Source organism: Rhipicephalus sanguineus, chromosome 4 (assembly GCF_013339695.2).
Source record: "Rhipicephalus sanguineus isolate Rsan-2018 chromosome 4, BIME_Rsan_1.4, whole genome shotgun sequence".
In the NCBI taxonomy this organism is placed as follows: Eukaryota; Metazoa; Arthropoda; class Arachnida; order Ixodida; family Ixodidae; genus Rhipicephalus; species Rhipicephalus sanguineus.
Window position 1 is genome coordinate 79,383,267 of NC_051179.1, and position 12,793 is coordinate 79,396,059.

Consider the following 12,793-nt stretch of genomic DNA (forward strand, 5'->3'; position numbering starts at 1 on the left):
AATTCGAATTCGAAAATGAAAACGCGAGACAAATGTGGATACGTAAGCTCACCTTCTAAGCATCAGGAGCGTCAGAAGCGAGACAAGGAAGAGCTGAAAGTCCGCTGACAAGTACCACGTATGTACCAATGTTTCCTAAAGAAATGTAATGATAGACACCGTTTACCTTTTTGCCAGAAAGCTCTCTAGCACAATGGCAGGTGAGTGCGAAAGAATCAACCAAACAGAAACAGTGCTAATAAATTTTGGCATTTCCAGCTCGATAAATACATATATTTCTCGTCTAATCGACATGTATTCCTTACATTCGGTTTCACACGCTCACGAAAATAAAAGTTACCAAAGAGCAGATTCGTGAGGCGTTACGGAAATACAGCTTCCGCTGGAAGTATGCCTTTTTTCACTCGGGCAGTTGCGTTAATAAGTTCACTTTTCTTCATTTAGGGCACCCACTCCAAAACGTCAATTGCGTGACTCTAGTTCGCAGAGTTTAGCATGTAAAAACGGCTTTAATTGACCATTGCTTCACGACAATGTTATCCGGAGTCGTCATTCTATTGCACAGATTTTAGGTTCTCATGTCCATCACCCAATGTGTGCTACTCTATATCTATTCTTCTTACTTTTCCCAAAATTCAATTCTCGGGTGTTTATAGCGCTTCCTGAATAACAAACAAATTTTGCCCTGTAATCGAACCACGCAATTCGAATTTTTCAATGCGTATCACCCGTAACCAGCCTCCCTGTTTCCAAGAGTAAGAAACGAGATATGCTTTCTAATTCGGCTTGAACACCGGGTAAATGTGTGCGATTCCTGCCTAGTGGAACACATGAAATTGAGAAAAAGACAAGTGTTCGCAGGCTATTTACAGCGATCATAACTGAGCAAAACAAACGAATATCTATCTGTTGGAATTTGCCAAGACGTTCAAGTTTTAGGGGCGAAGCTCCTCTTAGTCTAACCTTGTCACGCGTCCGGCGTAAGGCGTAACCGGCAGTATCTCCCGAACAGTACCTCCCATCACCGATTTTTTTGCAAACTGCCCACTACTTCGTCTTTGCAAACATCCTACTATGATCCATCACCGATCCATTACTTCACCGACCATAAAGCCGTTATAATGAAGGGGGAACGGAAGCCACCTTCGCAAACTGCCCACTCTTCGTCTTTGCGAACCTCCCACTACGACCCATCACCGATCCATCACTTCACCGACCATAAAGCCGTTATAATAAAGGAGGAACGGAAGCCACGTCTAGCTACCACTTACGATTAATAAAATTTCTTTTATAAATATATACAGTGTTTGTCACGTCTTTGATGATGCACTGGGCTATAGCTTTGATTACTGCTGAGCGAAACTACTGAAGATTTCACGGTGTAACCATGATTGCTTCAGGAGCTTCGCCCAAGCTCTTCATCATTCACCCGTGGATATGCTATGAATTTTTTTTAACAGTGCAGCTGTTAAGCAGGGCATAAAAACGCCTGTTCCCTGCAAGAAACCTCGCCGCGCCGTTGCCGAGCAACCACCGATGCCACAGCTGCGCACCACCTGGCGTCGTCTCGCCTCGCTAAGGGGCCAGCTGGTGTGACGCCATGCCAAGCCGCGCATGTGCCGAAGCAGTAGCGACGGAGAAGTCGCCTCGAAGCCGCACTCGGCAAAGGACCCGCCGCGCCTAGCTATCGCGAGAGCTGAAGTGACGTCATGCAAAGCCGCGCATGCATGCGCCATAGCAACAGCTGCGGATGAGCTGCGTCGAAGCCACCGAAACGACTAAGGATAACCGCGCCTAGATTAAATAAAATAGTTGCCTCGCAACCGTTTGCGTCATTGAATACGTCATTACTAGGCCTACTGCGCATGTGCATGTACTCGCGATTGTTATAAAAGAGCCGTGCCTGGTCGTGCCGAGGCAGTTTCTAGCCATAGGTCGTCCGAGGAAGAATCGTGCACCTGAACAAGAGGCTGCATATCGCCAGGCTCGACGTGCTGCAGAGCGAGAACAAGATCAGCGGCCTCGATCCGACCCAGCCTACTTGAACAAGAAAGCGGTTGACATGAAGAGAAAGAGGTGCTCGATCCAAGAGCCATAAAATTGTTGAAAAATAGCCCTACTTAGACCAAGTTTGAAGCCTAGCCTTAGCCAAGTGATCAAGCATTAGGCGCTAAAGCTTCCTACTTGGATCGACCAGCTTCGCTTTTATCGAGTGTTGCGCGGCCGAGAGCGAGCTTTTTCATTTTTACTTAAAACCAGCGACATCAACATGCGTCTGTACGGGTACGCCAACTATCTGAAACACGTAAAATGTGCTTAACGTCACGTAAATGAGCAAGTGTGATTGGATGAATCGTATATGCAAATTATTTTTAAGTGAAAGAGTGGTGGCAGTGGGTGAAACTTGTACTTATTCCGGGGTTGTAACCGACTATTCTTCAGGGGTCATATTCTGAAAATGATTACTTTTAGAAGTATTGCCACAATATCATTTCCAGTGTGCGCGCTGATTCATTGGTCGAGAAAAAGTTAGCAAGTAGCGGCTTCATTGACTGGACACGCGAGACCCTGCTTCACGCAAAGCGACGCTGTCGGCAAAAGTGTTCATCTCAGAATAGGGCCCCAGCAGACTACTACTGAAAAAAAAATCACACCATATCCACGAAGTGAATGATGATTGAGGAGCTGGCTCGGAGATAAACGGGTAAACCGTGAGTGCCCCATACAATTCCTCTACTGTCATATAAAGACGTCACACGTTTTTATAGTAGCGATTGTGGTCAGGTTGTTGTCGAACCACAAGCAGTCGCACACCTTGCAGCTGTGGCCGAACGTGTGGTCGAGGAAATCGAGGAAATGTTTTGCCTGCGTTAATGTCATCATCAAGGCGCTGGAAGAACAAGATGAAGAAGACTTCTCTTTCGCGCGAGCGTGCGCATGCTACAATTGGCTATGCTATATGTGGTTTTGCCTGCATTAATATCATCATCAAGGCGCTCGAAGAAGAAGAGGACGAAGACTTCTCTTTCGCGCAAGCTGCGCCTGTAGCGGTCGCCTATGGAACTAAGGTTACGCTTATGACGCGGGACATTGCCCCAGCTTAAGAACCTGGCGAGCCAGCTCCTAAAAGAGTCAAGATAAATGGGTCGACATCTCAGCATGCACAAGATAAGATGTCCACGTGCTGCGCTTCACGCACTCACAATTCAAATTTATAGGCACGTGCGCTCTCTTAAATATGTATGGTGCAAAAGTCTATCGACCGTGTCCAACGCTCACCGTGCGCTTTAGCTTGAAAAAGTTCCTGATTTGGACAAGCAAATGCCACCAGTGTTCAGACATGTCGGCGTAAAATCTCTGGAAGAAGGTCTCGGTGTCCGGTCCGTCGACGATACGAGGAAGCAAGTAGAACCACATGATGACGAAGAATAGAGGAACGCACATCCTGCAATGCATTGCAGCAGGGATAATAAGATATGTTATGTGGTTTAAGGCGTCCTGTTAACAAAAGCGAGCGTAACTTTACATTTATGCTCTTATACAGGGCAGGACGTTTCTTCCGCTCCTAATGCATGTGCATACTAGAGGTTCTACTACGTAAACGCGGTGTGTTTGCATAATTAACCACATAATAAAGGAAATCAGTATTCCGCCTCCTATCTAAATAGGTAGAAACACAGGAAACCCTTCTGGCAATGGCACTTTGTCACAAGAAATACAGTGGCGAAACATGACAACCGACATGATTCTCTGATTGCTCACATATTTAAATCCAAACGTAGGACGATTTTCTCACCTGATCAACCTTCGAATTACGGCGATGATGAACACGGCAGCCCTGTTTTCCTTCTGCTTCCTTATAATGTGACACAAGAAAAATCCGCTGGAAAAAAAATATTCACGTTCCGCATTGGTGATTACAAATAATGTTATCCGACATTTCGCGTCTTACGGAACGCTGTGCACTATGTATATTATCAGTTTTCAGTCAAGTCTGTCTCGCGATAATGCCGACACAGCAGAGATGCTCCATCATACCATCGATTGAGTAGCGCGTTTTCTTATGCAACCAGTCAAAGCGTTCTTTCGTATAGTTGGTAATGCACGCTTAGTTTCTTCAGCAGGAATCCACAGAAACCAAACAGCTACACAAGAAGCGCTAGCGATAACAAGCTTGAACCTCCGCCAAAATGTTCTACAAAAGGCCAGAACGAGCCAGTAGTGCACAAACTATCCAATCGACATTTACACGCAGTGTAAAATTTGTACGCATGCAGGTACTGTCAACGAAATTAGTGAGAAAACCTTTTCGGAGAAAGCCCGTTGGCTCTGGAAGTCGGAGAGCGATTCCGCGGAAAATATGCGGACAACGCTGAAGCTCTGTAAAACGCTAACTGCAATTGACAATCTACGTACAACAAAAAAATCCGGCAGATCCCACGCACTGTGGGAATCGATGTAATGCGAAGCAGTCACCAAATAGCTGCATACATCGCCTTGTTTGTCTTTGAGCCAAATGAAATCACTGATGCCATGGCATCTAGCTCACCATATATGGCATGTTTGCTATGCACGCATGCATGCGAAACCTGGTATATACCATGCCAATGAAACGTATATTCTGGTATATACAATGCATGACCTGTCAACTATGTTCATCACGCACGCGTGTCATGCCATACCAATTTTGGTATATATCCAGTTAAAAAAACGGCCTAAAGCACACCATGACAATGTCATGTAAATCATACCGTACATGACATGCATAACATGATTCGCATGTTAAGACCCGTCATTTATGTTCGCCATACAGTCACATCGCACAATACATATTTTGGTGTATATCAAACGAGCGAAATGGACGCGAGTGCACCATGACTGTGGCACGTAAATCATGTCATACATGGCATGCATATCATAGTTTTCGTGTTACCACCTGTCCCTTATGTTCGGCATACAGTCACATCGCGCAATACCAATTTTGGTGTGCCAAGCTAGCGAAACGGCCGCGAATGCTTTATGAGCGTGGCATGTAAATCATGTCGTACATGACTTGCATGTGATGATTTTTAATGTTACCACCTCTCATTTACGTTCGCCATACAGTCGCGTCGCGCAATACCAATTTTGATGTATATCAAACGAGCGAAATGGCCGCGAATGCACCATGAGCCTGGCATGTAAATCATGTCGTACATGACTTGCGTGTTATGATTTTCATGTTACCACCTCTCATTTACGTTTGCCATACAGTCACGTCGTGCAATATACCAATTTTGGTGTATCTCAGTCTAGCGAAACGGCCACGAGTACGCCATGAGCATGGCGTGTAAATCATGTCGTACATGTCGTGCATGTCATGACTTTCATGTTACAACCTCTCATTTACTTCGTCATACAGTCACGTCACGCAATACCAATTTTGGTGTACATCAATCTAGCGAAACGGCCACGAGTGCGCCATGAGCATGGCATGTAAATCATGTCGTACATGTGCATGTCATGACTTTCATGTTACCACCTCTCATTTACGTTCGTCATAAAATCCCGTCACGCAATGCCAATTTTGGTGTATATCGAGCTAGCGAAGCGGCCGCGAATGCATCATGAGCGTGGCATGTAAATCATGTCGTACATGACTTGCATGTCATGATTTTCATGTTACCACCTCTTATTTACGTTCGTCATACAGTCCGTGTCGCGCAATACCAATTTTGGTGTATATCAATTTAGCGAAACGGCCGCGAGTGCGCCATGAGCGTGGCATGTAAACCATGTCGTACATGACATGCATGTCATAAGTTTCATGTTACCACGTGTCAGTTATGTTCGTCATACAGAAATGTCTCGTCACACCAGTTTTCATACACATCCATTCATTTAAACGGCCGCGAGCGCCCCAAGACCATGCCGTGTAAATCATGCTGCACATGACATGCGTGTCATCATTTGCACGTTAGGACTAGTCATTATGTTCGGCATGAACTCTTGTCACGCCATACCAATTTTGGCATATATAAAATTAACGGAACGGCCGCAAGAGCCCTAAGGCCGTGGAATGTAAATCATGCTGTTTATGACATGAATATCATAATTTTGGTGTTACCTCCTGTCATTTATGTTCGTAATAAGGTCATGTTATGCCACACCAATTTTGGTAAACATCCGATTAACGAAACGGCCCGGAGAGCACAAAGTCGTACGCGGCTAAATAGATACGCTCAAAGTCGCAGAAATTCGCTAAAAAATGCTTTGCATTTAATATGCACATTGCTTTACTGCAAGGTTTTTTTTTTTCCTAACCAAGTAATATCGTTCACAGACTGCTTCGCTCGCTCGTTGTGATTTTGCCGCAACCAATTCCAGTGAAAGGGAGTCCCCGAATGGGAGGTTCCTCTACCACCCTGCGTAGGCTGAGGGCCAACAATGAGGATTTGCAATCCCGTAGAAATTTTTAGATGTGAAGCATCTTATAGCGGAGTTGAATCCGGTGGTGGTGGTGTGCGGCGTGACCACCCTTACTGCGCATGCGCAAGCCCTCTCCACACACGTCCTCTCCCTCTCCACTCCTTCTCTCCCATCCCCCTCTCCACTCCCCATTTCCCTCCCCCTTTATCCTTTCCCTCTCCCCCTCCCCTCCCCGCTTCCCCTCTCCCCTTTGTCCTTCCCCTCTCCACATCACTTCTCTCCCCTCTCCCTCTCCACTCTTTCTCTCCCATCCCCTCCCCACTTCCCATTTCCCTTCCCCTCTCTCCTTTCCCTCTCTCCCCTCCCTTCTCTACTCCCCCTCCCCCTTTCCCTCTCATCCACCTCTCCACTTCACCTCTTTCCCCTTTCCCTCTCCACTCCCCCACTGAAACGCGGGCTCTAATGCCGAAGCGCTGCTTCGCATCGCCTCAGGTCCACTTTAGCGGGAGATGGTCTGATTTCTCTCTTCGCTTCCTTAATTTGTACTGATGTCTTCATATTGAAGAGCATTCGTGATGTTCGCTGTGCTTCACTGGAAGGGGTTGGGAGACAAGAAAGAAAGAGCAAGAAAACCGGTCTGTAAGCGAGATCTTTCGGTAAGAAAAAACCTTGCAGGAAAGCCAACTTGCAGACTTTTGCAAGTCGCGAATCGGATAGCTTTTGTGTAATTGTTGTTTGTAATTGATGGGGTTTAACGTCCCAAACCGCGATATGATTACGCGAGACGCCGTAGTGGAGGGCTTCAGAGGGTTTCGACCGGCTGGAGTTCTTTAATGTGCACCTAAATCTAAGTCAGCAGTTGAGCCCCAGAACCACTCGACCACCGTGGCCGGTTAGCTTTTGTGCGGGTAAATATACTGATTCGAACGGAATGGTCATTCACCGCTGATGGAAAATTTTTGCCATGCAGCAAACGAAGCTGAAAGATTTATTAACAACCGTGCGTCATCAGCTCGCTCTCTATGCCATCTCTAAACACAATAAGAGCAAGTACAGGTAGTACAAACTATAGAAGTATATATATATATATATGAGACTGCAGCAATTGTCCAATCAGAGTAGAAAAGAGCTGCTTACCTTAGGAAAAAGAAAGTGTCGACGCTGTTGAATGCTGCGGGTACGAGCATGTTTTGCCACGCTCTCATACTGTTGAGCAAGTTGAGCACTCCCGCTACGAAAGCATTATTGCCAATCAAATTAGAATGTCAACGTTACGATTGCGCATGCGCTAAACATGCAAATGTTGGTCAGTCAATTCTTAGGCGGGTATTTGTCCTCGCCTGATTCAGACGATAGCAAAGAGTTGACCTTTTATACACGGGTATCAAGCTCACCTCGGCTAGCGGGCCGCAGCCACAATATGTATTTAGTCCCTCAAGGACTGGGACAGCGAAGATGGTAAGAACAACAGGCGGTGGAGAAAATTTGAACGAAATCTCAGCTAACGATGGCATTTGAAAAAACGCCTTTCCCGTATTTCATATATGGATCACTTGCGAAGTAGATTTGACGTCTGGTTTCCAAAAACATATGAATACTGATTTACACAATAGCTAAAATTTGGACGCCGATTCTGAAATAAATAGTTTTAGTTCGACGTCCACCTTTCAGATCATAGTGACGACATGGGGTACCTCACGAAAAAACATGCTTGAGACCGGTCCCGTCTCCATAGCTTACCCGGATAAAGCGCTATTATTTCAATAGGCGAAAAAATAATGGGGGTATATTTAGTAAATATTTGGTAAAGTCACACAGCGTTACTTCATGTGTTGCCGAGGGCCGCTAGCTAATGGTCCGTGGGCCGCGTGTGTGAGACCCCTGTTGTATACGCTCAAGCCTATGCTCTCGTTGATAACAATTGTAGAGGTGGGACTTCATTCATTCTTTGTCCAAGTTATTCAAGCACGGGTTTATGTATTATGATTCCTAAGAGCGATAGATTACTGCTGAATAAGTTTTGAGTAACGTCTCTTAAAATAAGCTTGCTATATACGTCGTTTTTGAACACTTCAACTCTGGGTTTCCTGTCGCAGTTATAATAAGCGGGATACGCCAAATGCCACACAGTTCGCACAGAAACCGCTTATAAATTTAGTGAAATACTCACTGTAACTGTCTGTTACGATCACGGTGATGTGTCCCATCACAACGTGCATAATGGCTAAAAATCTCAGTCCGTGCAAGAATTGTAGAGAGTGCTGGTCAACCCGGTCTTTGTCAGCTACACTGAGTAAAAATCGTGTGTTGGATATCACCGAGAAGGCCCCGACAACCTGAAAGAGCAGTCCTGCGAAGTAATAGCACGTTTTAATTGCAATATTAACTACGAACTAGATAGATAGATAGATAGATAGATAGATAGATAGATAGATAGATAGATAGATAGATAGATAGATAGATAGATAGATAGATAGATAGATAGATAGATAGATAGATAGATAGATAGATAGATAGATAGATAGATAGATAGATAGATAGATAGATAGATAGATAGATAGATAGATAGATAGATAGATATAGATAGATAGCTACGATACATGACTACATACTACTACACATTACCTACATACATCATAATACGTACGTACGTACGTACAGTGCCGTCCACTCTTAGGGTGAACACGGCTCAGCGTGGCCGCGCTCTGCGGAGCGCCAGTGCATCCAGCCAACGCCGGTGCTGGCACGCCCGTGATCGCTTCCCTGTAGTACAGCAAGAGGAGCACGTTCCCAAGCTTCTGCGCCGTTTCGTTTTGATGCGCAGAGCGCGGCCATGCTGATCCGTGTTCACCCTAAGAGTGGACGACACTGTACATCACAACACCAAATATTGGCCTACTTTCCATATGGGTTTGCTACTTCTCCGAAGGAGCCAGTACATCTACTATCGACCCCCTGGACTCAAAAGTGGCAGGTTTATGCGTCTATGTAGGTATTTTAGGCCATCTAGAAGCCTTTGAGGGATACCTGCGGCGCAAGAAAGTTACCCTCTTTGCGACACCAGACTCCGAGGCCGAAGTCACGGTCCCCAAAGCCCTATAATACATAATCCATGATGTTCATTGCTAACTTACAAGCCGTGGCATCTTAATTTTTAAAACTTTCATGTGCAGAGCATTAGGTCTGGGAGGCGATTACTGGCCAGAGTGATACAGTTGAATAAAATGACTATTCTTGGCGCACAACAGGTAGCGATCCTCAATTCTCATGAATGAACGTCATATGAATAATAATTAAAGGCACCCACCATGCTTCCTTCGCCGCTCAGATTGCTGTCCTACGAAAGAGTCGACCAACGTACTGATGACAATGACAACAAGCAGAACAGCTGCAAATATTCTGTAAATGGTGAAACACAATGTTTTAAAATTGAACATTTCTCAATACATCAATAAGTATAAAGATACCATTTCAATTTCCTAATTTTTTTTTCTTAACAAGTGGCTTCACAGCATCCCGCGTTTAGTACAGCAGAGGTCTGCGATCAGCGCGACCAAATTATGTGAATGTCTTATGTGGCCACATTGAGCACAGTCCTATTCTGTAGTAAGCATTCGATACTGACCTTGCGAAAATGCTTAGCAATATATTAATATTAAGTTCTCCTTGCTTAATTGCTTGTTGAATCCGGCATTTTACTTATGTTTCGGCGATGCAGTTTACGTTGTCTTTCTGGTTTTAGTACTTCCCAGTACATGTAGTACGTCTGGTGCTTCCGAAAAAAAAAAAGCTACGAAGTTCTCTCTTTAATATTTCTCGGTGTTTGTTGATTTTCGCATTAGTATTATACGGGCAGTTACTAGCAAACCTTATCACTACATTACCGAGCTCTTCGAGCGAAAGCATTCACGAATTCTGACTGTAAGTTTTTTAGTATGCAGAAGAGAGTACCAAACAAAAACACAACATGAATCGAAGTAGGGTCATCAGGAAAAGCAAACTTTTGACCCGGGCTTAATACCTAGGCTGTCCATTCTTTGCCTATAGTGTTAAGAGTCTCTCAATTTCCTCAAGTACTTTCCAAATTAGAACTCGCAGAATTTTATGGATGCTTTGCTAGCTTTTCTGACTTCTTGCACCTTTTAATAATAAATTCGGTAAACGTGTCTTCCTGTGGCAATAATTACCACTTTATGCCAGTCTTTGGCGAGCGATTGATTCCTTATTGGCGGAAGAATACTCAAGCATACATATAAAACCGAGAACCAATCTCAATATTAAATAGCATAATCAAGCATTCCGCTCACACTTATCCTATTCCCACTAATTTTAGACAGTAATTCGTAAGTAAAACAACCAATCTAGCAGCAACTTCAGAACAATATTGAGAACAAGCTGTAACCTTTTTGCATGACTCACACGATCGCAATTTGTGACTTGGTCCACGGTCTGGGTTCTGCCGTCACGCAGTTCGATACCACAAGCCTGACGAGAGGAACGCTTACTGCAAGAAAGCAAGTGCAGCAAAGAAAATAATGACATTACATCGCAGAATTTTTTAGTGCAACCGACGGCAAGCTTGGAAACACGACCGTCTTGACTTTAGCACTGGCATTTCGTAGTAGCGCTTATCTTTTTCAACACTTTCGTTCTTCAACACAGGCTCGCGTGAAGCCACACGTCAATATCGGCGCTTCTATACCACGATCATGACGAGGACGACGTGAATATGCATCAGTGCCTGTATTCGCAGAACGTCTTGCGATAAACATTTTCTTCAGATAATATTCAACTCAATCACGATGCTGGGCATATGGTTAACGAATCCGGCTAATTAATGGGAAAACGCAATTACGAAAGAGAAGCTTCGTGAATTCTGCCCCAGGATTCAAAGAAGACACAAGGACGAAAACGTCGCTAGCGCACGGCATTAAAGAGCATGATATATTACAATTCTGGATTAGTACTTTGCTCCATCTGCCTTCCAGGTGCAAGACTGGTGGAAATGCTGGAGCCTGCAATATGGTCCGCAATACTCCTGTTCGGAGACGTACGCCAAGTCGGTGTGGTCCAGGTGTACACTAATTTTTGTTTGACGTTGCGGAAGACTGATAGCGGATCTTTCATTCAGCACAACGTATGAGGATTCATGAAGGATATTTAAGCACAAAGAAGCGCTCCAGAAATGCAACGCCAGCTAATCTTTTTTCACCTGTTAAGAGCAAAAAGAGAGAGAAAAAGGTGTAGTAAAAGGGAGGGAGGGTAATCAAAGGAAAAATTATCCGGCTTGCCGCCATGCACTGGGAAAGATAAGGGGGCAGAAAGGTAAGGAGCGAAAAAATGACCAAAAAGGGCAAATTGATCAAAGTTTCAAGTAATTAAAAAGTGATAGGATTTTACCACAAATCTGCATACGGAACAGCTGTGTGCTTGAAAATGTTGTCTGCGCAACATATTTGCTCTTTAATTGTTCAGTACTAACGAGGCTTAAACTCGGCTATCAGAATCATGCGATCAAACAGGAACTTGGGAAACCTGTCTACTAAGCAAACATATTTATATGGCTTTCATAGTCTACAAAAGGCGTTCGACTCGGCAGAGATACCAGCAATTTTTTATCTCAAAATCCTGCCCTTAGGCATAGTACTACGTGGTGCCATAAATGCACATACAAATTTGCTTCATGTAGGAAGTGGGACAGTGAGTGGTGGGACGGCCCGTGAATCCAGCGATCTAGGTTCTGGGGGCAAAGCATTACCAAGGAGTACTTAAGTACGTGAACACGATAGCCAGCATCTGCAAGTATTCCACAGATACCCTGCATCTCCACAAGGGAACCGAAAAAAAAACGCGATCAAGGTTCAAACAGAGAAATCAGTTCTCCAGCATATTGTTCACCACATGCTTACAAGTATTCAAGCTACTATATCAGGGAGAAATAGGAATAACGATCAACGGAGAATATATTAGCGACCAACGCTTTCCAAACGACGTAGTGCTCTTCAATGGCGGCAACGAATCACACACAAAAAAGATCGGTAACCTCCCGACAAATTACTAGAGTACGTAGGCGCTCTTTCTTTGTTCCGAATTACTAAAGTTGGGCTAAATATGAATATGCGAAAGACCATGGTAACGATTAGTAACCTGGCGAAAGGGGAAGACTTCACGATTGGCAAGCAACCCACCACGTGATGAACCAATAAGAGTCTGTACCAGTGCATGTATACCTCTACCAACCAATGACGAGGGAGCCTACTCTGGAAGCGGAAATTCAGAAGAAAATAAGGATAAGGACAACTTCCCACAATCAGTATTATCTCGGACAATAGCAAGATGTATCCAAGAACTAAAAGAAAATTGGGGCAGCTACGCACTACTGCTG

General features: G+C 44.5%; 1 protein-coding gene across 1 annotated transcript; it reads right to left on the minus strand.

Annotated features, from left to right (window-relative positions):
• Nucleotides 1–1,886: 1,886 nt before the first annotated feature.
• LOC119390282 (uncharacterized) lies at nucleotides 1,887–8,635 on the minus strand. Its single transcript, XM_049415244.1, has 5 exons — nucleotides 8,579–8,635; nucleotides 7,546–7,639; nucleotides 3,797–3,883; nucleotides 3,280–3,445; nucleotides 1,887–1,994 (listed from the first exon to the last, which is right to left on the minus strand). Exons 1-5 carry the CDS (start codon nucleotides 8,625–8,627, stop codon nucleotides 1,887–1,889), a joined length of 504 nt encoding a protein of 167 aa, XP_049271201.1. The 5' UTR covers nucleotides 8,628–8,635.
• Nucleotides 8,636–12,793: the final 4,158 nt, after the last annotated feature.